Source organism: Squalius cephalus (genome assembly GCF_949319135.1).
Source record: "Squalius cephalus genome assembly, chromosome: 1".
Classification (NCBI taxonomy): domain Eukaryota; kingdom Metazoa; phylum Chordata; class Actinopteri; order Cypriniformes; family Leuciscidae; genus Squalius; species Squalius cephalus.
In genome coordinates this window covers 19052139-19079113 of record NC_137122.1, presented here as the reverse complement: position 1 = coordinate 19079113, position 26975 = coordinate 19052139, and the positions used below count along the sequence as shown (strand labels likewise).

Sequence of the window (26975 nt, the reverse complement as noted above, 5' to 3'; positions counted from 1 at the left end):
TGAACGATTGTTTTTCAATTTCGGTTAAGCTGCAGTCACATTTTAAAATGTATTCAAATAGAGAAACTTTACGCTATTTAAAATGTAATCATATTTCACAATATTACTGTTTTTGACTATCAAATAAATGCAGCCTTTATAAGAATGTTATTTCAAAAACATTAAAAAACAACCCTTCTAGAATCTAGATCCTAGATAAATTGTGAATGATGGTGTAGGCTATATCATTTTATAAATACATAATATACCTACCTATATCCTATCATATAAACTAAAAATATACATCAGTTATTCCAATATATCAAGTTCCATTGAAAATTATTTTTGGCACCACAGCTTGACTTTATATAAGACGCAAGGTTTGAAAAACATTTTACTTTCACGAAGTGCTCGAGACTCCGCGCACTGACGCCTTCTTCTGGTTAAAGATGTAAATGAAAGAGAACACAGAACAGTAGGCCTAATCAGTATCATTAAATATTATTTTCTCTTCAAATCTGTGTAAACAGATTTGTATTAAAACACGTATAGACAGAATGTTAAAAACTTTATAGTAAATTACAACTTTAGTGATTGCTGAAATCACGTGACTTCAGTTTGACATGCTCTTCGAAGCACTGAAATCGAAATAAAAGGTTGCGAAACTTCGTGAAGCTTGAGTTGTGCATCAGTGTTCTATCAAACAAGGTTTCTAAATGTGTCATATAAACAAAGTTTGGCTTCTGTTGCTTTTCCCCCTCTGAAGGGGAGTTTTCGCTACGTGTGTTTGGGGAAGGTCAGTGTTGTGGCGCTGGTGTTTCTGCACGGACTGTGAAAGCTGCAGCACCGCCGCTTTCCACGCTTCGACTCGTACAGCGGTCAGGCGCGAGACGCAACAACACACTGAAAATACAGGAGAAATTAACTATTAAATCGTCTTTACGACACACAGGACACTAATAATGTCTGACAACGAAGACAAGTGAGTTCTGAACGCGTCCGCCACAGTGGTTTCTAGATGTTTACTGTAATTTAAAGTGTGTGAGTGTGAAAACAACACGATGAGATCATATTTCTCTAACATTACTATCCTTATATCTATTCTAAAACTTAAACATTATTATAACTGTGAACGATATTATAACACGAGTAACTCTGTAACTCTCTACATCGTGCTTTAGTAAATCTCTAGTTAAGGGTTTAGTTCACATCGTGAGATCTGTTGTCTGTTTGTTTATTGACTTCAGTTTGTGTTTGTTTGTTGTTGATCAGTTTTGATGACGGAGATTTTGATGATGTTGAAGATGAAGAGCCTCTGGATGATCTGGAGAATGTGGAAGATGTAAGATCTGTTTTATTATCATTATATTCTCACTAGTGTTTCCTGACAAATATAACTCTTAATGTATTATAATGTCATAATGTCAAGATTTCCGGCTGATATTTCACTTAGGTAAAGTTGGTTTTATATTCGCATATTCGCACATTCGCGGACTTCCGCGTTCAATAACTCGTGAACTAAACGTTGTTGCTACACAAAACACCTATCACATATAACTACAGATTAAACACCAGAAGCTACAACATAATTTTCCTCAAAACGATCTTTCCTTCGCACTGGACAAAATACATTGATCTCTATGCGCAGGCTGCTAAGAAGGGACCATCTGCAAAGTGCAAACCCGAAGGAAAGCTCGTTTTGAGGAAGATTTAAATATTAAAACAATGATTTGTGTAGTAACAATATTCAGCTCACGAGATATTGAACGCGGAACTCCGCGAATATGCGAATATAAAATCAACTTTACCCAAGTTGCAGACTTGATCATGTAGGACCTTCAGGACCACATACGTGGACAGCACCATGAACATAGTCAAGTAAAAAAATAAATAAATAAAGTTGCCAACCAGGGTAGAAATAGTTTCAGGTTTGATATTTGCTGCATATTGCTTTAGTGTACTTGTTGACTTGTAGACTGCTTTTGTGTAGGCTACTGTACACAGTACGCAAATGTTTTATGTAAAAGTTACAGTAATTCACCAAAGGGATTTTTTTCATGTTCCAAAGGTTGTAGTATGGTCCTACTGACCAGACTGACTTACTACATGTGAAATTTTGACAATACCTCCCTTACTGTACGTTCAGTATACAAATATTAATAAAAAAAAAATACAGCAATTCACCTAAAGTATTTTTTCCTGTTCCAAAGGCTGTAGTGCTTTCCTAGTGACCACACTGACTTACTACAGGTGGAATTTTGACAATACCTCCCTTACTGTACGTACAATAATCAAATATGTTTAAGAAAAAATTACAGTAATTCCCTTAAAGTATTTTTTCATGTTCCAAAGGCTGTAGTGCTTTCCTAGTGACCACACTGACTTACTACAGGTGGAATTTTGACAATACCTCCCTTACTGTACGTTCAATAAACAAATAAGTTTAAGAAAAAATTGCAGTAATTCACCTAAAGTATTTTTCCCTGTTCCAAAGGAAGTAGGCTAGTGCTTTCCTAGTGACCACACTGACTTACTACAGGTGGAATTTTGACAATACCTCATTTACTGTACGTACAATAAACAAATAAGTTTGAGAAAAAATTACAGTAATTCACCTAAAGTATTTTTCCGTGTTCCAAAGGCTGTGGTGCTTTCCTAGTGACCACACTGACTTACTACAGGTGGAATTTTGACAATACCTCTCTTACTGTACGTACAATAAACAAATAAGTTTAAGAAAAAATTACAGTAATTCACCTATAGTATTTTTTCATGTTCCAAAGGCTGTAGTGCTTTCCTAGTGATCAGACTGACTTACTACAGGTGGAATTTTGACAATACCTCCTTTATAAACAAATAAGTTTAAGAATAAATTACAGTAATTCCCCTAAAGTATTTTTTCCTGTTCCAAAGGCTGTAGTGCTTTCCTAGTGACCACACTGACTTACTACAGGTGGAATTTTGACAATACCTCCCTTACTGTACGTTCAGTATACAAATATTAATTTAAAAAAATTACAGTAATTCACCTATAATATTTTTTATATATTCCAAAGGTTGTAGTACTTTCATAGTGATCAGACTGACTTACTACATGTTAAATACTGCCAATACCTACCTTACTGTAAGTATAGTACAAACATATTATTATTAAAAAGTTATTGTAATTTCTCCTTTTTTCATGTTCCAATGGTTATAGTATGTTCCCAGTGATCACTCTACTCAATTAACTTTGATAAATGTATTAGGTAAAAGTATGTATTAGAACTGCTGTTCCTTGTACAACACAATTCTTTCATTGATTAAAAAAAGCTGATATTTTAGGTTAATCATATTTTCAACATTATAAATAAGCAACACCCTTATTGTAATTATTCAAGTTAAGTTTTTGTTATGAAGTCCTGAAGAAGTGGATTCTGGAACACACTGCTGCTTCAATGTATATCTAATGAGTGATTATAATCAAGGTATTAATCAATAGTTTTTCTTCTAAATATCAAATGAGTTGAATGACTTCTCTAGGCTTATGAGATTTTACTTTGTTATAGAAATTATCAGTTTGATTATTGAAAATGTTATTTCATGCATTCTTTAAATGTCTGTATTTGATATCTGAGGTGTAACGTAAGGGTCTGGCCCATGCCAGGAATGCAGTAACAGTGCTTGCTCATTTAGCCTGGCTTCCAGAGATGAAATATGGACTTCTTTAACAGGTGTCACTACATCCATCTGCTTTTCTAGGCTACCCTGATAGCAATGGTCTCAGGAGTCATTGAAACCTATAGTTGAGAGACCATTTCTTAGTTAAATTCTTTACTTTACAGTTAGATTTAAAGTATCCTCTCCTTGAGAGAAATAACATGTTATATTAATGTTTTGAGAAGACTCTCCTCCTCACCAAATCCAATCTTGAAGAAACTGTGTCTGTGTGTGTGTTAGTATTCTTGGTTACATGTTAAGGAACAAGTGGAAATATAGCTGCAAGCAGTGATACGGGGCCAAGCCCCTGAAGCAGCAGCAAGAGCAAGAATAGTAAAAACAGCAGAAATTGAAGAAAAAAGAGCTGGTTTAGAAGTACAGGTGAAAATGAACTCAAAATGAACAGAAGTTCAGATGAGAATGAACATATGAACAAGACATACATTAATCCAAGAGGAAGAAAGATTAGTGCAACGTTGAATAATAAAGGAATCGACATGACACAACATTACACACAATTTTTTTAAATCATCCCATGCGGGGCTCGAACCCATTATCTCTGGGTCAGATACCTGTCACTCATATCATTGCGCCACTGGGAAGTTGTGTTTTTGGTAAGATGAAGAAGGTCCAATAGTTGAAGTGAGAAGCAATTCAAAATGAATAATTTTTGTATAAATTCGCTGCATGTTGTATTTATCAAGTTCGTTCACATATAGACAACATGTCTGGAACAGAAGCTACTTTTCCACCACTTAAGGCCACAATACCTCTTGCGGTCTGGGAATGTGCCACACAGGATTCAAACCCACAACCGGAATGGTTCAGGGTTTGCGGCATGTGGTTTAGCAGCTTGCGCCACTCAGATGACGCTGGCTTACCAAGCTGCCGAGGAGAGGCTTAACTGTAAGAATGAGCACACAAAGGCATGTTAACCAGATTAGTTAAGTTAGCAAGATAAGTTAGCTTAATGCTAATGTAGTTTATGGTTAGCCTGATAGCTGAAGAGCCACATTAGAAAGAATGGCATCAGGTTAGCATGCTAACCAATTAGCATGCTAAGCTAACTACCATAAGACAACAAATACAGGTCAAATTTGGAGAAAAGTATATCAGGAACGGTAGCAAAAATAAAAAATCTGTTCAGTCACTTCTGTGTGGCTCGGTCCAAAGATCATCTGAGCCAATTTTTGTAAAAATTGAACAAAATTTGAATGAGGAGTAGCACAAAAAATTGAACACTGTACTTTTCAAAATGGCCACTACTGTAATGGGCAGAGTCTTAATGTAAGATATTGATTGTGATCACCATGAGTGGAATCAGGTGTACTAAGTTTAATTTTACATCTATTTACATTCACATCTACACTCACCTAAAGGATTATTAGGAACACCATACTAATACTGTGTTTGACCCCCTTTCGCCTTTAGAACTGCCTTAATTCTACGTGGCATTGATTCAACAAGGTGCTGAAAGCATTCTTTAGAAATGTTGGCCCATATTGATAGGATAGCATCTTGCAGTTGATGGAGATTTGTGGGATGCACATCCAGGGCACGAAGCTCCCATTCCACCACATCCCAAAGATGCTCTATTGGGTTGAGATCTGGTGACTGTGGGGGCCATTTTAGTACAGTGAACTCATTGTCATGTTCAAGAAACCAATTCGAAATGATTCGAGCTTTGTGACATGGTGCATTATCCTGCTGGAAGTAGCCATCAGAGGATGGGTACATGGTGGTCATAAAGGGATGGACATGATCAGAAACAATGCTCAGGTAGGCCGTGGCATTTAAACGATGCCCAATTGGCACTAAGGGGCCTAAAGTGTGCCAAGAAAACATCCCCCACACCATTACACCACCACCACCAGCCTGCACAGTGGTAACAAGGCATGATGGATCCATGTTCTCATTCTGTTTACGCCAAATTCTGACTCTACCATCTGAATGTCTCAACAGAAATCGAGACTCATCAGACCAGGCAACATTTTTCCAGTCTTCAACTGTCCAATTTTGGTGAGCTCGTGCAAATTGTAGCCTCTTTTTCCTATTTGTAGTGGAGATGAGTGGTACCCGGTGGGGTCTTCTGCTGTTGTAGCCCATCCGCCTCAAGGTTGTGCGTGTTGTGGCTTCACAAATGCTTTGCTGCATACCTCGGTTGTAACGAGTGGTTATTTCAGTCAAAGTTGCTCTTCTATCAGCTTGAATCAGTCGGCCCATTCTCCTCTGACCTCTAGCATCAACAAGGCATTTTCGCCCACAGGACTGCCGCATACTGGATGTTTTTCCCTTTTCACACCATTCTTTGTAAACCCTAGAAATGGTTGTGTGTGAAAATCCCAGTAACTGAGCAGATTGTGAAATACTCAGACCGGCCCGTCTGGCACCAACAACCATGCCACGCTCAAAATTGCTTAAATCACCTTTCTTTCCCATTCTGACATTCAGTGTGGAGTTCAGGAGATTGTCTTGACCAGGACCACACCCCTAAATGCATTGAAGCAACTGCCATGTGATTGGTTGATTAGATAATTGCATTAATGAGAAATTGAACAGATGTTCCTACACTGTAAAAAATGTTCGTAATTTTAACAGTAAAAAACTGTAAAAAAGCAACGGAAAAAAATGTTAATTCCTTAACGGTATGCACCCTTACTATATACAGTGAAAAACTGTAATAGCTCTCACGGGACATTTCATGTAATTTTACATTAATATACTGTTAAATGTACGGATTTTGGAAGTACACTGTAAAAAAAAAAAACTTACCGTTGCATTTACCGTACCTTACCGTAAAAAATACGGTAGCAAATGTTTACTAATTTTACTAAGTTTTACATCATCGAACTAAAAATTACGGTGAAAAACTGCCAGCTGGTTGCCAGTACTTTACGGCATTGAACTAAAGTTTACGGTAAAAAACTGGCAGCTGGTTGAAAGCGATTTACCGTAAAAAAGATGGTAGTAATATTTTAGGTTTTATGGCATTGAACATTGAACTGAACTTTTATATAAAAAATAAAAAATAAAAACATGCCAGCTGTGGTTTCCTGTAATCTAATTATTGAGAATTACCAGAGGTTTAGACGTTGATGTTCTATTGAAAATAATAAAGTTTTAAGTTACCATCATGGAGATGAGTGTTTGCTTTAGTTGGGCTCTTGACCCTTGACTTTTTAACTTTAGATTTTCTCTGCCTGCTGTAACTCTGTGTTTATAAGACATGTTGATTATGGCTAGGAAATCAGAGAGAAAATGAATCATGTGATGGCGGTTGTGTATCAGTGATGGCAATCACCATGTTTGATTCTCTGATCTCTTATCTGTAATTATATGTGTTATTAATTTTACATTATTGATTGTAGTAGCCCTATGATTCTACAGCATGTGATCCATCATTGCTGTGATAATCAGAATTTTTTTTAAAACATTGTGTACAATAGCAGTTTGAACTGCTGTATCTTTCGGACACACACACAGACATCAATAATCAGCATATGAATCTCAACAATGGTGATGATAAAAGTGCAGCGCACTTGATGGAGCCTCCAATCAAAACTCATCAGTATCTCCCAGCATGCATTGCAGCAGGAATACATTATGCTGAATTGCCTTAGTATTTTCTTTTATTATTATATCTGCTTTTATTTTTGATGTTGTTTTTGTTGCAGCTTTTTAGTAGCTTGTTTTGTGATGTTCAGAGTTTTATCTGATTATTGTGTTGATTGTCACCGTTGTTGAGATTCATATGCTGATTCTTGATGTCTGTGTTGGTTTAAATTGAGCAGTAGTTTAAAACTTTTTTTCTACACCATGTATTTTTAAAGTTCTTCAGATTATCTGTTGCTCACTTACAGAGATATTATACTCAATAATATGAAATATTTATTTTTAATATTATAATTAATATTATCACTTCGCTCATAAAGTGAGAAATAAGACTCTTTATGAGATCAGTGATTCAGGCCACAATATGACGATTATCTCATCATTAACCTGCCATCATTACCTGGTCACATTTTCTCTCTGATTTTCATGCCATGACGTTTGTGTTATATAACCACACAGTTAAGGCAGTCAGAGTAAATCTAAAGTTAAAAAGTCAAGGGTCAAGAGCCCAACTAAAGCAAACACTCATCTCCATGATGGTAACTTCAAACTTTATTATTTTCAATAAAACATCAACGTCTAAACCTCTGGTAATTCTCAATAATTAGATTACAGGAAACCACAGCTGGCAGGTTTTTATTTTTTATATAAAAGTTCAGTTCAATGTTCAATGCCATAAAACCTAAAATATTACTACCGTATTTTTTACGGTAAAGCACTTGCAAGCTGCTAGTTTTTTACCGTAAACTTTAGTTCAGTGCCGTAAAAGCAAAAAAAAATTCTACCGTATTTTTTACGGTAAAGTACTGGCAACCACAGCTGCCAGTTTTTTTCCGTAATATTTAGATCACTGCCGTAAAACCTAAAATATTACTACCATATTTTTTACGGTAAATCGCTTTCAACCAGCTGCCAGTTTTTTACCGTAAACTTTAGTTCAATGCCGTAAAACATAAATATTTATACCGTATTTTTTATGGTAAAGTACTGGCAACCAGCTGACAGTTTTTTCACCGTAATTTTTAGTTCGATGATGTAAAATTTTGTAAAATTAGTAAACATTTGCTACCATATTTTTTACGGTAAATGCAACGGTAAGTTTTTTTTTTTTACAGTGTACTTCCAAAATCCGTACATTTAACAGTATATTAATGTAAAATTACATGAAATGTCCTGTGAGAGCTATTACAGTTTTTCACTCTATATAGAAAGGGTACATACCGTTAAGGAATTAACTCTTTTTTTTCGTTGCTTTTTTACAGTTTTTTACTGTTAAAATTACGAACATTTTTTACAGTGTAGCTTGTCTGGTGATAGTCCAATGCAGCATACATTGGGTACCATCTTTGGCACTGTTCACATTGGTAAACATGACAAGGATTAATTATGTAACAAACCACTAACAGTTATAGTTATGTGTGTTAACCAATTACATAATGCAATGAATAAATATTAAATAACATGTTCAATTGCTTAAATATTTTTGTTTACCCAAAGTAGTCCTGACTGAAAACATTTGAAAAAATTGTATTCAAACACACACATTTGTTTTACTTAAACTTTTACGTCACTTCACTAAAAGAAAATATAGTAAAGTAAAAAGTACTTGACAAAACAATCAGTTAAAGGGTTTATGATAATATAAGAACAACTTAAACCAACACTGTAAAATGTAATATGTTGACTCTACTTAGAAAAGGTGAGGAAACCGATTGCCTTAAAATTTCCAAGTAAAGTAGTGTATTAATGTTGTTAATCTAGTATACTCAAGCACTCTTGAATCAAAATCATTAGTTGTGTTAACTTCTCATTAGAGTTCACGTTACTAGGAAAATATCAGGAAACCAATTGCTCTAAAAAAAGCAAGTAAAGTGAAATAGGAATAGTATGTGGTACTGACAAATGCTTAGTTAGTAAAGTTCACTTACACAAGAGTTCTAGTAACTAAAAAATAACTGTAGAGAGTACTTGATAATTTACTTTAAATGAAATGTATTTGTCACCATGGTTGTGTTTTGCATGCTGAATGATGAAGTCTGTGTGAGTCAAGCATGATCAATTACAAGATTTTCACAAATATAGAGGGATTATATAAACCCAATTAACTGTTTCAGAAGGTGTTTAGGCATAAACAGTAGCAACAAAATTATAAAAGATCACTAATTGACACGAGTTACATTATACACCATTCATATTTTCTCACACACACACACACACACACACACACACACACACATATATATATATATATATGTGTGTGTGTGTGTGTGTAGTATTACTTCTCTTTCTTTGACACTAAACAACTGATTTATTGTTGCATCACTGCATCTATAGAAAGAGAATCATAATAAAGAAAATATAGTTCCAAGTGCCCAACCAAAGGGATCACTAATCGCCATAATGGTGACTAAAAATATTTTAAGAAAATCTAAATCAATTTATGAAGTCAACTTATGTTACGTTCTTACAAATTTTTCAGTTGTACACTCTCAGAAAATAAAGTACATAATTGTACCTTTAGGGGTACAATGGCTTGTCACTGGGGCTGTACCCTCAAGGGTACAATATTGTACCCTTGGCATAGGGTACATATTTGTACCCTTGTGATTTGTACCTTAAGAGACCAGTCTTGTACCTGTGGTGACAATTTTGTACCTTTATTTAACAGTACAAAATTGGCTTTGACAGGGTACAATCGTTGACTATAATGAGATATATATTACACACACGCAGCAGTAAAATAAAAATGTATTAAATACTTTTCATTTTCACATTTTCCAACATTTCATTTTAAACTTAATGTCTAGCTGTGACATATAAATTATTATCATCTGAGTAAGTGTTATTTGCCTGAAAGTCCATTTCATGTCCTTTCATCTCGACGCCGGTTACTTCTATGCCTGCTTCTGATATTTTCTGAAGGACCTCCTCGGTTGAAAGCCCTGTAAGAACCATGAGTAACCGTGCTATGACTTCTTCTCCACCGATGGCCAAAAGAAAGAAAGGCCGCGAACTGGACGTTCTTTAAAATTGAGATTCAAGCAGCCAATCAGGGCTGGCTCTACATACACTCTCAGAAAATAAAGTACATAATTGTACCTTTAGGGGTACAATGGCTTGTCACTGGGGCTGTACCCTCAAGGGTACAATATTGTACCTTAACCTTTAAAGGAAACGGTACATATATGTAACTTTTAATGCTTTTTGATCCTCAAAAAGTTACATATGATCAAGGAGATACATACCTTGAGGTCCAACAGCAAACACTCCAGTGTTAATTGAACTCTCCTGGGAGTTTATATGACTCCAGACTCAAGAGTGTTAAAGTTAATGATATAATTAAGTGATTCATTGAGTGATGATTGAGCATTATTGAAGACACCTGATGTTAACAAGCAGAATCACTGAAGAAGAAAATATATTTTTTTAAGACACCGTTATGGTGATTAGTGTTTGCTTTAGTTGGGCTCTTGGCCCTTAAGTCATTAACTTTAGATTTTGTTTGGCTGTTGTATCTGAGTTATAACTGCCATGAACAAAGAGAAAATTTGATCAGGTGGTGCTGGTTATGTTTTGACATAATCATAATTTGACCTGAATCACTGAACTCATTTAAAGTCTAATCTCTGACTTAAATGTTTATTGTTGATTACGGCAGCACTGTGATTCTACAGCAAAAGATTTTCAGAAATTTCAATATAATCTAAATATTCGTAAAAGTTGTTCTGATCAAAAGACTTTGAAAAGTCCTTTATGTAGACACACTGACATCAATAATCAGCCTGTGAATCTCAATAATGGTGACAATAATAAAGCATGTTGCAGTGGCGGCCACCAATCAAAACTCATTCATGGCTCCCATCATGCATTGCGGTATGAATAAATTACGATCTGAATTGTCTATGTTATTTCCTTTCCCTAATTGAATATTCTTTTTGTCACCATTGTTGAGATTCATACACTGATTCTTGATGTATGTGTGTGCCTAAAAGAAAGATTTGTTTTATCAGAACAACTTTTAAGAAATCCTTTAGATTATTTCAAAACTTCTGGATCTTATGCTATAGTATCACAGTGATGCTGTGATCAACAATAAACATTTAAGTCTGAAATTAGACTTTAAATGAGTTCAGTGATTCAGGCAATTTATGATTATGTCAAAACATAACCAACACCACCTGATCAACTTTTCTCTTTGTTCATCTGAGAGTTATAACTCAGATACAACAACCAAGCAAAATCTAATGTTAACAGTTTAAGGGTCAAGAGCCCAACTCAAGCAAACACTGATCACTATAACGGTGTCTTAAAAAATGATATTTTCTCCTTCTGTGATTCTGCTTGTTAACATCAGGTGTCTTCAATAATGGTCAATCATCACTCAATTAATCACTTAATTAGATCATTAACTTTAACAATCTTGATTGTTAATTTAACATTCATATTTTAACACTTTAACACTCTTGTGTCTAGAGCCAAATAAACTCCCAGAGAGTTCATTTAACACTGGAGTTTTTGCTGTGTTTAATATTTATCAGTATTTAATATCAGTAAATTGACTTACAAAATGTGTATTTCCTTTATTTCAAGGCTACTCAAATATAGTGATGTTAAAATATACCTTAAATGATTAAGGTATCATTAAAACCTTAAAAAAAAAAAAAAAAAAAAAAAAAATTACTTAGCAGAGGCTGTCTTTTGATATTGTACCGTAACCTTTAAAAGAAACGGTATATATTTGTACCTTTTAATGCTTGGGGACATATATGTACCTTTTTGACCCTCAAAAAGGTACATATATGTACCTTGGGGGACAGAAATGGACTCCTGCTGTACCCCTATTTCTGACAGTGTATTGACAATTCAACATTCAAGATTACTTTGGGAAATGAGTGAATGCAAACAAAGACAAATAACTGCAGAAGTGGAGGAAATTAGTGAAAAGTCCATTAAGAATTTCTCTGCCTCAAAAACTACACTCAAACCAATCAATTAATCTTAACTTGGGTTTTCTGAGTAAATAAAACATAGTATGTGAATAGTACAGATTACTAGATTTTTACAATTAAGTTAAGACATTAAGTAAAGTTAACTAAAAAGTTTTAGTAAGAACCACTGTTGGATTTTACAGTGAAGAGAGGATCAACAACAGCAAAATTTTGAAGAGGTGATATTGAAATATTACTCTAATCACAAGGAATTAATTACAACTTTTATGTATAATCCCAGTGGAAAAATTAGAAAGATAATAGAAACAATAAAGATAATAAAAAAGTGCACTGTCTTGAATGCCTCCATGATCTTGCTGTTCATTATCTGTCAGATTTGCTGCACCAATGCGTACAGGTTCAGTCACTACTGTTAATAATAATGTAGCCCCTATTAATGTACTACAACCTTAAACAAACAAAACCCCTTTTAGTGAATTACAGTTATTATATATATTATTATGTAAAACAGTATTATTAGATATTGTCAAAATTTCACCTGTAGTAAGTCTGTGTGGTCACTAGGAAAGCACTACAATCTTTGGAATATATAAAAAAAACACTAAAGGTGAATTACAGTTTATTACATAAACATATGTAATAAACACATGTAATAATGTTTATTACATAAAAATATTTGATAATTGTACATTAAAGGAGGTATTGTCAAAATTTCACCTGTAGTAAGTCAGTGTGGTCACTAGGAAAACACTACAGCCTTTGGAACATGAAAAAATACTTTAGGGGAATTACTGTAATTTTTTCTTAAACTTATTTGTTTATTGTACGTACAGTAAAGGAGATATTGTCAAAATTTCACCTGTAGTAAGTCAGTCTGGTCACTAGGAAAGTACTACACCCTTTGGAACGCGGAAAAATAGTTATGGTCAATTACAGTAAATTTTCCATAAACCTATTTGATAATAGTATATACAGTAAGAGAGTTATTGTCAAAATTTCACCTGTAGTACTTCAGTCAGGTCACTAGGAAAGTACTACACCCTTTGAAACATGAAAAGAATACTTTAGGGGAATTACAGTAATTTTTTCATAAACATAATTGACAATAGTACGTACAGTATGCGAGTTATTGTGGAAATTTCACCTGTAGTAAGTCAGTCAGGTCACTAGGAAAGTACTACACCCTTTGGAATGCAGAAAAATACTTTAGGTGAATTACAGTAATTTTTTCATAAACATAATTGACAATAGTACGTACAGTATGCAAGTTATTGTGGAAATTTCACCTGTAGTAAGTCAGTCAGGTCACTAGGAAAGTACTACACCCTTTGAAACATGAAAAGAATACTTTAGGGGAATTACAGTAATTTTTTCATAAACATAATTGACAATAGTACGTACAGTATGCGAGTTATTGTGGAAATTTCACCTGTAGTAAGTCAGTCAGGTCACTAGGAAAGTACTACACCCTTTGGAATGCGGAAAAATAGTTACGGTCATTTACAGTTAATTTTTCATAAACATATTTGACAATGGCACGTACAGTATGCGAGTTATTGTGGAAATTTCACCTGTAGTACTTCAGTCAGGTCACTAGGAAAGTACTACACCCTTTGAAACATGAAAAGAATACTTTAGGGGAATTACAGTAATTTTTTCATAAACATAATTGACAATGGTACGTACAGTATGCGAGTTATTGTGGAAATTTCACCTGTAGTAAGTCAGTCAGGTCACTAGGAAAGTACTACACCCTTTGGAACGCGGAAAAATAGTTACAGTCATTTACAGTTAATTTTTCATAAACATAATTGACAATAGTACGTACAGTATGCGAGTTATTGTGGAAATTTCACCTGTAGTAAGTCAGTCAGGTCACTAGGAAAGTACTACACCCTTTGGAACGCGGAAAAATAGTTACAGTCATTTAGAGTTAATTTTTCATAAACATATTTGACAATGGCATGTACAGTATGCGAGTTATTGTGGAAATTTCACCTGTAGTACTTCAGTCAGGTCACTAGGAAAGTACTACACCCTTTGAAACATGAAAAGAATACTTTAGGGGAATTACAGTAATTTTTTCATAAACATAATTGACAATAGTACGTACAGTATGCGAGTTATTGTGGAAATTTCACCTGTAGTGAGTCAGTCAGGTCACTAGGAAAGTACTACACCCTTTGGAATGCAGAAAAATAGTTACAGTCATTTACAGTTAATTTTTCATAAACATATTTGACAATGGCACGTACAGTATGCGAGTTATTGTGGAAATTTCACCTGTAGTAAGTCAGTCAGGTCACTAGGAAAGTACTACACACTTTGGAACGCGGAAAAATAGTTACAGTCATTTACAGTTAATTTTTCATAAACATAATTGACAATAGTACGTACAGTATGCGAGTTATTGTGGACATTTCACCTGTAGTAAGTCAGTCAGGTCACTAGGAAAGTACTACACCCTTTGGAACGCGGAAAAATAGTTACAGTCATTTACAGTTAATTTTTCATAAACATAATTGACAATAGTACATACAGTATGCGAGTTATTGTGGAAATTTCACCTGTAGTAAGTCAGTCAGGTCACTAGGAAAGTACTACACCCTTTGGAACGCGGAAAAATAGTTACAGTCATTTACAGTTAATTTTTCATAAACATATTTGACAATGGCACGTACAGTATGCGAGTTATTGTGGAAATTTCACCTGTAGTAAGTCAGTCAGGTCACTAGGAAAGTACTACACACTTTGGAACGCGGAAAAATAGTTACAGTCATTTACAGTTAATTTTTCATAAACATATTTGACAATGGCACGTACAGTATGCGAGTTATTGTGGAAATTTCACCTGTAGTACTTCAGTCAGGTCACTAGGAAAGTACTACACCCTTTGAAACATGAAAAGAATACTTTAGGGGAATTACAGTAATTTTTTCATAAACATAATTGACAATAGTACGTACAGTATGCGAGTTATTGTGGAAATTTCACCTGTAGTAAGTCAGTCAGGTCACTAGGAAAGTACTACACCCTTTGGAACGCGGAAAAATAGTTAGTCATTTACAGTTAATTTTTCATAAACATATTTGACAATGGCACGTACAGTATGCGAGTTATTGTGGAAATTTCACCTGTAGTAAGTCAGTCAGGTCACTAGGAAAGTACTACACACTTTGGAACGCGGAAAAATAGTTACAGTCATTTACAGTTAATTTTTCATAAACATAATTGACAATAGTACGTACAGTATGCGAGTTATTGTGGACATTTCACCTGTAGTAAGTCAGTCAGGTCACTAGGAAAGTACTACACCCTTTGGAACGCGGAAAAATAGTTACAGTCATTTACAGTTAATTTTTCATAAACATATTTGACAATGGCACGTACAGTATGCGAGTTATTGTGGAAATTTCACCTGTAGTACTTCAGTCAGGTCACTAGGAAAGTACTACACCCTTTGGAACGCGGAAAAATAGTTACAGTCATTTACAGTTAATTTTTCATAAACATAATTGACAATAGTACGTACAGTATGCAAGTTATTGTGGAAATTTCACCTGTAGTAAGTCAGTCAGGTCACTAGGAAAGTACTACACCCTTTGGAACGCGGAAAAATAGTTACAGTCATTTACAGTTAATTTTTCATAAACATATTTGACAATGGCACGTACAGTATGCGAGTTATTGTGGAAATTTCACCTGTAGTACTTCAGTCAGGTCACTAGGAAAGTACTACACCCTTTGAAACATGAAAAGAATACTTTAGGGGAATTACAGTAATTTTTTCATAAACATAATTGACAATAGTACGTACAGTATGCGAGTTATTGTGGAAATTTCACCTGTAGTAAGTCAGTCAGGTCACTAGGAAAGTACTACACCCTTTGGAACGCGGAAAAATAGTTACAGTCATTTACAGTTAATTTTTCATAAACATATTTGACAATGGCACGTACAGTATGCGAGTTATGGTGGAAATTTCACCTGTAGTACTTCAGTCAGGTCACTAGGAAAGTACTACACCCTTTGAAACATGAAAAGAATACTTTAGGGGAATTACAGTAATTTTTTCATAAACATAATTGACAATAGTACGTACAGTATGCGAGTTATTGTGGAAATTTCACCTGTAGTAAGTCAGTCAGGTCACTAGGAAAGTACTACACCCTTTGGAACGCGGAAAAATAGTTACAGTCATTTACAGTTAATTTTTCATAAACATATTTGACAATGGCACGTACAGTATGCGAGTTATTGTGGAAATTTCACCTGTAGTAAGTCAGTCAGGTCACTAGGAAAGTACTACACACTTTGGAACGCGGAAAAATAGTTAGTCATTTACAGTTAATTTTTCATAAACATAATTGACAATAGTACGTACAGTATGCGAGTTATTGTGGACATTTCACCTGTAGTAAGTCAGTCAGGTCACTAGGAAAGTACTACACCCTTTGGAACGCGGAAAAATAGTTACAGTCATTTACAGTTAATTTTTCATAAACATATTTGACAATGGCACGTACAGTATGCGAGTTATTGTGGAAATTTCACCTGTAGTACTTCAGTCAGGTCACTAGGAAAGTACTACACCCTTTGGAACGCGGAAAAATAGTTACAGTCATTTACAGTTAATTTTTCATAAACATAATTGACAATAGTACGTACAGTATGCGAGTTATTGTGGAAATTTCACCTGTAGTAAGTCAGTCAGGTCACTAGGAAAGTACTACACCCTTTGGAACGCGGAAAAATAGTTACAGTCATTTACAGTTAATTTTTCATAAACATATTTGACAATGGCACGTACAGTATGCGAGTTATTGTGGAAATTTCACCTGTAGTACTTCAGTCAGGTCACTAGGAAAGTACTACACCCTTTGAAACATGAAAAGAATACTTTAGGGGAATTACAGTAATTTTTTCATAAACATAATTGACAATAGTACGTACAGTATGCGAGTTATTGTGGAAATTTCACCTGTAGTAAGTCAGTCAGGTCACTAGGAAAGTACTACACCCTTTGGAACGTGGAAAAATAGTTACAGTCATTTACAGTTAATTTTTCATAAACATATTTGACAATGGCACGTACAGTATGCGAGTTATGGTGGAAATTTAACCTGGAGCAAGTCAGCCCGGTCATTAGGAAAGCACTACACTCTTTGGATAATAAAAAAAATCCCTTTGGTGAATTAATGTAGTTTCATTCTAAAATAGTTGTGTACTGTATGTACAGTCAGGCAGGTATTGGCAAAATCTCACATGTAGTAAGTCAATGTCTTTGCTTTAATGAGGTTGTAATTTGAGGTAGTGTATTTCTTTGTAGGGTGTGCTATGTAACTTAAAAATTATTCAATAACCATTACAGACACTTTGAAGGTATACGGTGAAACTGTACTTTGTTTATAATGGTTGCAATGTTTTTTTAAAGCAAATCATTCCTCTATAAATACATCCATGAAGTAAAGAAGTTACTGTTTTCAGCCATTACAGTAATAAATAAATGTAGATAATGTAATATTGTTTGATGGAAGGTGTGCCATAGAACCCCATAGGAGTTTTGCAAGTTTTTTAAATATTCACCTGTTAGGGGCGCACAGTCAAAGACCCAGAACCAGATATGATGAATGAAGACCAGGAGTCAGCATTATAATAAATTAAAGAAAAGATACTGAAGAGTTTTCAGTTTCATCAGCAGATGTCAGCTTCAAGACTGACTCACACAGGAGTTCGTAGGCTGCCCTGCTTAGTTACAAAGATCACAGCAGATTTACCATTTCCAAGGGCATTGATTACATCATTGCTTACAGGTTAGCTACTTTTGATTGGCTAAGTACACATAAAATCTAAACAATTTTCCACACATATACAGATAAACTGAAGCATTTCTCCATCGATTATGCAGCTGAAACTCGGACCCTGAAGTTAGGCACGTCGTGATCTTCCAGGTCTCAGATTTGGGTTGCTGGGCGCCAGCATGACCCGAACAACACTCTGCCAGTGGTTTCTTAACCTGTAATCAAGAAGACTAACACACACACTGACACACAGCTTTTTCAAGGTTGGATTTGGCCAGGCTCTAACTATAAACAGGAGAGTATTCTCAAAACATCAGGATTATGCGTTCTTTCTCCAAGAAGAACTACACTTTAGTCTAACTAGAAAGTAAGGCTTTAACTGAGAAAAGTTCCCTTAAACGATAGACTTCAATGACCCCTGTGACTCCCAGATGTATGTATTGACACATGTTGAAGGCCTTTCTTAACAAATCTTTCCATATTTCATTTCTGGAAGCCGGGCTAAATGAGCAAGCACTGTTACTGCATTCAAATATCAAATACAGACATTAGAGAATTCATGAATAGAATATTTCAGTAATCTTCACTGGTAACTTCTAAAACAAAGTAAAATCTCAGAAGTATTAACTCATGTAATATTTAGAAAGAAAACCTTGATTATAATCACTCATTACATATACATTGAAGCAGCAGTTTATTCCAAAATCCACACCCTTCACACCCAAAATAAACATCATGTTTGCTGTCATGCTTTCTGAGTACTTGTCAATAATCTGATGGATTCAGTACCACAGTGATATTTCTGCAGGACTGTAAACATCAATCAATGCACATGAATTGTGTTATTGTGACGTGAGAGTTTAATGTTAAACGAAGATGCTATACAAAAGGAAAACATAAAAGATAGTTTCGCCATTCTTTTTATTCAATACCTGGAGAACACTGTTACACTGTAAAGTCTTTATTGCACTTAAAAACAGAAAAACAGAGGTGCATAAAACAGCGAGACATGGGCTGTAGTATGTTCTGTAGGGTCCAGATAAGACGACCCAACTTGCTTTGGAACAGTCGGCCCATGCTTGCAAAACCTATTGAAATAAATCATATGTCATTATTAAAACCAACACCAACACGGTTCTTGTTCATTTTGATTTCAAATAAATTAATATAAACAGTTGTAAAATGAAGCGATTAACTATGTTCAGGAGATTACACATGATTTTGTACTTTCTACAGTCTGGATTGTTACCAAATTACAGTTCATGTACATGTTCATTCTTTCTTATTTCCTAAACACCTTTTTAAACACCATCATTATAATGCAGTTTTTATTGTTGCTAAAGGACATTCTATAGCATTAGAACTCATAATGTTAGAGATATTTGCTGGTACATCTGTAGTTGGCTAAAATGTAGTTGTCTGTTTGCACGCAATGAAAAAAAATTACAACTTTTTAGACGGTCCCTATCTTGTTCACCACACTACATTGGACATTCAGTGGACATTCGCAAGTAAGTGTGCCATTAAAACAATACTTGCCCATTTTTATCGATTGTGGAAAATGTAGTAGTTGACCATCTTTGTTGTCAACATCATGTAGCTGCTTAGAATTTGCAAAAAGTAGCTTTATTGCACATACTATTGAAAAAGTGTTTAAACGCGGAAGTCCGAATGAGCGAATATAAGACCAACTTTACCTAAGTGGCAATAAGGGCTAATGAGATCACATAGATACTCTGGTGCAGTCCCATGTAGTGCCTTATATGTTAAAATAAGAGTTTTAAAATCAATTCTCGCATTTATGGGAAGCCAGTGCGACTGAAAGCACCGGTGTGATGTGTTCACGAGGAGAATGTTGAATATACTGTAGCCGGCTCAGAGATTTAGCTGGAGGGACAGAGAGCAAGGCATTACAGTAATCTAACCTAGTTGTAATGAAGGCATGTATGAGCCTTTCTGTGTCTGCAGAAGAGAGGAAAGGTCTGAGTCGAGCAACGGTTCTCAGATGGTAAAAAGCAGTTTTAGAGATGTTTTATATGTGCTTCAAATTTTAACTGTAATGTAATTTTTTAAGATTTAAGTAATTTAAGAAAATATTAGTTTCTGTTGCTTTTTAGCTCATAATCTCAGTCCCAGTAAAGGTTAATAAGTGCATGTTTTAAGACTATTACGATTTTTTTTATTGTGACATTTTCACTTTTCAGTGAAGTACAATATTTAATGTTAAAATAAACAGGCTACTATTTATTGTTCAGATAATTGTATGTTGTTTCTCGACTCATAATTTCACTCTCAGTTCATTAGTTTCAGTCTCTTCTGACAGTCTTGTGTGTGTTTCTCATCCGACGTGTTGTGTGTGTGTGTGTGTGTGTGTGTAGGAGGACCAGGAGAACGTCCAGATCCTGCCGGCGGGTGAAGGTCAGCAGGCCAATCAGAAGAGAATCACCACACCGTACATGACCAAATACGAGCGCGCACGAGTCCTGGGGACACGAGCACTGCAGATCGCGTGAGTGACCCCTGACCCCTGACCCCTGCACAAACATACCTCAGTTTACAGCTGGACTATAGAGCTGAGGTTTGCAGACCTGCCAACCTGTACGCAACCTGTTTTGACCTAAGTACGCTGGTGCGATTTCACTATAAACTCAAGGTTTACTCAAACTCTAAACGCAAAAACCTGTGCACGCGCCGTACTTAAATCAAGCAACAGTGGAAGAAGAAGAGTTCGACCAATCAAAGCGCTGGGATCATTCCCCAAATAGCATGCGGCCTATCATTAAAAAGAGACTGAAAATCGACAGCTAAAACTCTTCCACTCCTGCCGTCTGACTGATCTCTTCAGTGAGGACAGTAACGTTACAGTATCAATCAATCAACTTTTATTTATATAGCACAATAAAAGCAACAGTAGTTGTTGACCATTGTGCTGTACAACAGGATTAATATCTAAAAAAACAAGAAAAAAAACCCTGCAAAACAAATGATAAAGGGATTTTTCAAAAATTTAATTCAACATTAAAATCAAGGGCAGCTGTAAGCCTGTAAAAAGAGGGAGGTTTTTAACTTAGATTTAAAAACAGACTCTGTGGATAGTAGTCTTAGGGATAGAGGAAGACTATTCCACAATTTTGGACCAACAACAGAAAATGCACAGCCACCTCTCGTCTCAAAGGTCCTGTTCTTCGTGATCCCATTTTTTAAACTTTAGTTAGTGTGTAATGTTGCTGTTAGAGCATAAATAATACCTGTAAAATTGTAAAGCTCAACGTTCAATGCCAAGCGAGATATTGTATTTAACAGAAGTCCCCTTTCAAAGCATACAACGAACGGCCGGTTTGGACTACATCCCTCTACTTCCTGCTTTAATGACGTCACTAGAACAGTTTTTTGACTAACCTCTGCCCACAGGAATACACAAAAAAGGGGGCGTGGTCTTGTTGCGCTCCCACGGAGAAGAGGAAGAGTTGAGTTTGTAGAGTGGCAACGATTTCTTTTACACAACATGGCAGCTTTTAAAGGTGCATTGCGCAAGTCTCTGAGTTTTTGCAGAACTATGCCCATGGCTTTAAAAGCAAAAAGCAGAATTTTAAAATCAATTCTGTAATAAACCAGCAGGCAGTGCAACGAGCGCAGTATTGGCCCAGTTAGTGACAATCAATAGTCCATCCATCTGAAGACGACTAATATTGGATTGACTCATTCCACTATAAAGAGAATTACAATAGTCAAGTCTAGATGAAATGAACGAATGGATCACTCTCTCAAACTCTGCAAACGTTAAAAAACTTTTAGCCTTAGATAATAATCTCAATTGGAAAAAAACTAGATTTAACGTCAGCATTTATCTGTTTATCAATTTTAAGAGCAGAGTCAAAAATGTTTTACATTGGGGACCAAATCTCCCAAATCACCATCAGGAGTAACAGAAACACCTGAGGTCCCAAAAACAATGACCTCAGCTGGAAAACCAGTACTTAATATCAGACAAGCATGCTGACAGTGAGCTTAGGCCCTTTTCGTCATTTTTCTTTAGTGGCAAATAAATTTGGGTGTCATCACCCATGTTTAGAAAAGATAGTCCCCAAAGGGAGCATATACCAGTGATTCCCAACCCCCGGTCCCCGGACCGGTGCCGGTCCGTGGACCCGTTAGTACCGGGCCTTGAAATATTCCCAGACTAATGTTTCTTTTTTTCTTTTTTCTTTTTTTATAATAATAATAATTTTCTTTTTTATATGCTTTTTTAAGTGCTATGACGTCATGTTATTTAATCCAAAACCTAAACAATAAATAGATTAAAATGTGTTTCTTTGAGCGCCTTGCGATTGCTTAGCAACGCGTCATATCTGAACGGACTGCAAAAAAGCGCGCTGCACCTGAAGTGACAGGGAAGTGGAGAGATGAGCGGGCCGCGATATTTTTTTCAATGGCTAATTTCATTGCGGACAGTTCTGGTAAAAGGAAAGGCGATGACCAACTCGAAAATAGCAAGAGAGAAAAAGTCACGCTTCATAAATACGATACCTCATACATTAGGTATGGATTTATGACAACAGGCGATTCCGTGGCGCCAAATCCGTTGTGTATTATTTGTGGTGAAAAACTGTAAGCTGGTTTTCGTTCATATTTGTGAAGCAGACCTTTTTAAATTTCGTTTTATTGTATCCTGGAATTTGTGTGCATTGTTTTGGATGCATGTTTTTTATGGATGCTCAGGAAGAAAAGCTTGTCTCGTGCACAGCTACATATAGTAATATCAATAAGCAGTTCATGCTCACATTAAAATAGTTTTGTTCTCATTGGTCTGATTTGGTATTTTTTGTTAAAGGTTAAAGTTTAATCTCTAATTTTATACTTTAAAAATGATTGGCTGAAATCACTAAGTTATGTGTTTGCTATTGTATTCTGAAACTGTCTGATTGTTGAAACTGGCACTTATTTTCATACAATTAGCCTTTGTTGTCACCTGTTGGTGTGTGAAAACACTAAGTTGCTGTTGAAGTGATTGTCTTTAGTGGTTCTGGAGAGATTTGACAGGTGAAATGGACTGGTATTTTCATACAATTTGCCATTACTGCCACCTGCTAGTGAGTGAGTGCTGTGGGAGTTGCTTTTGAAGTAGACCTAATTGTATGGCAGTAAAGGGAAATATTTTGTGAACCGGTCTGAAAGTTTAAAAAATTTGGTATACAAGTAGCCTTTGTTGCCATCTAGTTCATTATGCAAATAAATTATAGGCTGTTACTGTTTTACACAGTGATATGTTCCAAACGATGCATCTTAAAATTGACAACTGGTCCCTGGAATTTTTTTTATGAATATGCTGGTCCCTGGCACAAAAAAGGTTGGGAACCCCTGGCATATACCACGAGAACAGAGCAGGGCCCAGAATGGAGCCCTGAGGGACTCCATAATCCAAAACAGAGACAGAAGAAGAAAACCCGTCTAGACAAACAGAAAACGTTCTTGCATTCAGACAGGACTTAAATCTAGAGTGCAACCTTCAATACTCACACTTGTTCAAGTCGTGAGATAAGAATTTTGTGGTCCACAGTATCAAAGGCAGCACTTAAATCTAAGAGTAAGAGTATCACAGAATCCCCTGAGTCAACAGACAATAAAATATCATTAGAAACTTTTAATAAAGCTGACTCAGTACTGTGATATTTTCTAAACCCAGATTGGAATTCTTCAAAAACACTATTTAACTCCAAATGACTCTGCAGCTGATGCATTAAAGCAGACAGCACTCACAGGACTCACAACCCGAATTAAAAATAGTAGAAAGCATTTTAGGTTTATGGGAGTTTTTTGCTATAATGTTAAAAAAAAAAATACTGAGATTTTGCAGCTTTGACTGACTTTTGGTATCTAATGAGTGACTCACATAATATTTCATAAGACACTTGTAATTTGTCTTTTTTCCACTTTCATTCAACTCTACGATAAGCCCGTCTTTTGTTCAAGTTCAAGTGTGGTGCTGGTTACCCAAGGTTCAGCTTTAGAATTTTGCCGTTTTCCTCTTAGTGGAGCCACAGAATTCATTATGTCATTACTAATGGAATTGAACAACATAAGACGTTCGTCAACATTAAGCAAATTTGAAAGGGAATCAAGACAAAAATCATCACTAGAAGAAGGACTAAAGGTACTAATCTTCTGTGAAACCCTCAATGTTTTTGAAACTTCATTTGGAAAGGAGAAAGTAAATGCAACAGGCATATGGTCAGAAAAACTCAAATCAAGGATTTCGAGTTCACAGATCGAAATACCATGCAACAACAACACAAGGTCTAATGTGTGGCCCTGTTTATGAGTTGGACCATTTAGCACTTGAGTGAAAGCGAAAGAATCAATCAGATTTTAGTAAAATCCTTGGCCAAGGAATTTGACTCGCAACAAATGTGGATATTAAAATCCCCCGCAATCAAAAGACGATCATAATGAAGAACAGCGTCTCCTAAAAAGTTTGCAAAACTTATTTGGTTTTGGAGGCCACATAACATAGCGACCGGATCCAGGCCCGAGCCGAAGGCGATCTAAGCCATGACGCGATTTCAGCTGACGCATTAAACTTAACTTCAGTTTAGCCGCAGTGCCCCCTCGCTTTCCTCTTCTCTTTCTTTCCATGAAAATCCCACGGCAACCGGCTTTCACAGGCCGGGACGGTTTTCAAAAATAGAGGGAAGTAGTTTGAGTGAAAGAATTTTACAATTTACAGAAGTTACTGTATTAAAGGGGTCATCGGATGCCCATTCTCCACAAGTTGGTATGATTCTTTAGGGTCTCCATGTAAAGTTTGTAACACACTTTGGTTAAAATTCCTCAATGGTTGTGTAAAACAACTCCCTTTACCTCCTCAAAAACAGCTCTGCTCACAGCGACCCGTTTCATGTCTCTTTAAGTCCGCGGTTCCACCAAAGCATTTTCAGCCATCTGAAACGCTAGGCGCTCTGCAGAAAACGCCTAGCTGTGAGCGCCCGAGAGTGTTTTGGCAGCGCAGCGGCTTTTTCAGTTGAGACACTTTGCCTGCTATGATACGTATGTGCTAGCTTTAAATTTTGTTCTTGCTTGTTTTTTATGTCAAAGCATTGAGTATTATTCATCCATTTTTTAACATTTTTTTATTCATTAAATGATGGACGCTTTTATACTTGATATTCTTTTTGAATATAAGGGACTCGTTTTGCTATTATTGGTCCTGTTTATTCAATGTGAACTCAATGTTTTCTAAAAATATGTTTGTATTGGCTAACGTTTATTCAGCTAATGAGTGTCCTGTTTATAATGTGCAATGATCAAATGCAAATCTGTACGTTACAAATATAAACCCTTCTTTCTGTGGGATTTAGGATCATATTTGGATATTGGAGTAATAAGTCAAGTAGCCTATTTTAAATGAATCCCATGTGCACACAACAATGCTCCTGTGTGTTTTTGTTTTTACTGTTTTCTAGGGGTTTCCTAATTTTAGACTAGTTGACCAACTCACATTATGCAATGCAATATTAATCATGAAAAATAATGTGAAAAAAGTGACTTTCACTGGATCTCATAATGTAGTCAGCGCAGTGAAATATTTGATTTGGGTCAAATTAAAAACTTTAGAAGAAAGCTAGAATTATGAAGACGGGTGTGTGTCTGTGTGTGTCCCGTCTCACACTGATGGTGCTCAAGCTTGGCAGGACTGGGTTTGCTGTGCTAGTGCTGCAGTGTTGCTCAGTGACATCACTTCCTGTGTGACAGGATGTGCGCGCCGGTGATGGTGGAGCTGGAAGGAGAGACGGATCCACTGCAGATCGCCATGAAGGAGCTCAAGTACGACACACACACACATCAGAGATGCATGACTGTTATTGACTGGATCTGTTAGATGAAGCGCTCGTTGTAGAAAAGCGTCTGATAAATGAATACATGTAAATGTGAAAGTTATATAATATACAAACACAAAACTGCTGTGTGTGTGTCTGTGTTTCTCATCTGTTGTGTGTGTGTGTGTGTGTTTGTGTGTGTGTGTGTGTGTGTGTGTGTGTGTGTGTGTGTGTGTGTGTGTGTGTGTGTGTGTGTGTTTCTTGTTTGTGTGTGTTTCTCATCTGTCGTGTGTGTGTGTTTAGTCATATTGAGAACATTGGACTCCATTGACTTTCATTGTATGGACAGAAACACACTGATAAAGTGTGTTATTGATGTGTGTGTTTTACTGTCCCTCAGGAGCAGGAAGATCCCGATCATCATCCGCCGCTATCTTCCTGACGGCAGTTATGAGGACTGGGGCTGCGACGAGCTCATCATCACCGACTGACCTACACACACACTCAGATCACGTGATCATCTGAGTGTCACATCAGTGTTCACAGCGCAGGTCTCCTCGTGTGTGTGTGTTCTGCTCTGGTTTATAGTGGAGGTTTGGTTTCATCCTGCAGGTCTGGTGTTCGTCCACATGAGGGCAGCACACGCACACCATAAACACACACACTTCTCTCTGAATCTCCTTATTTAATGTGTATTTGTGTTTTATTCATGCCAGATTAAAACTTTTTGTAGTAAATGACGCCCTTTGTTTCTATCTTTGTTGTTGTGAAAATACTGTAATGTCAGTAGATCTTTCTGCTCCTGATGGACACACAGAAACATAGAAACACAATGTGAGAATGAAGTTCAGCACACTGACGACTGTGATACATGAGTATAGAAAGTTCTCATACTGTACACTGTATACGCATACTTATGCAAGACACTGAAAAATGACTAGGTAATTTACTTGCTAAATTTAAGGCGATCTGTTTTCAGAGGAATTCTAAGTACACTCACTAATTTTACAGTGAATTTTAACATGGCAATCCACACTAGGAGGAAATCTTAATCAGAAATCAGGCTCGTTTGTATTATGGTTTTGGGTCAAAATAGAGTGAAGCAGAAGACCAAATTCATA

The 26975-nt window shown here is 36.0% G+C and overlaps 1 protein-coding gene across 1 annotated transcript; it reads left to right on the top strand.

The window, feature by feature from the left end:
• Nucleotides 1–375: 375 nt before the first annotated feature.
• Nucleotides 376–26915, top strand: polr2f (RNA polymerase II, I and III subunit F). Its single transcript, XM_079882080.1, has 5 exons — nt 376–961; nt 1252–1321; nt 20419–20549; nt 25790–25861; nt 26255–26915. The coding sequence occupies exons 1-5, from the start codon at nt 942–944 to the stop codon at nt 26343–26345; spliced, it is 384 nt and encodes a 127-aa protein (XP_079738206.1). The 5' UTR covers nt 376–941; the 3' UTR covers nt 26346–26915.
• Nucleotides 26916–26975: the final 60 nt, after the last annotated feature.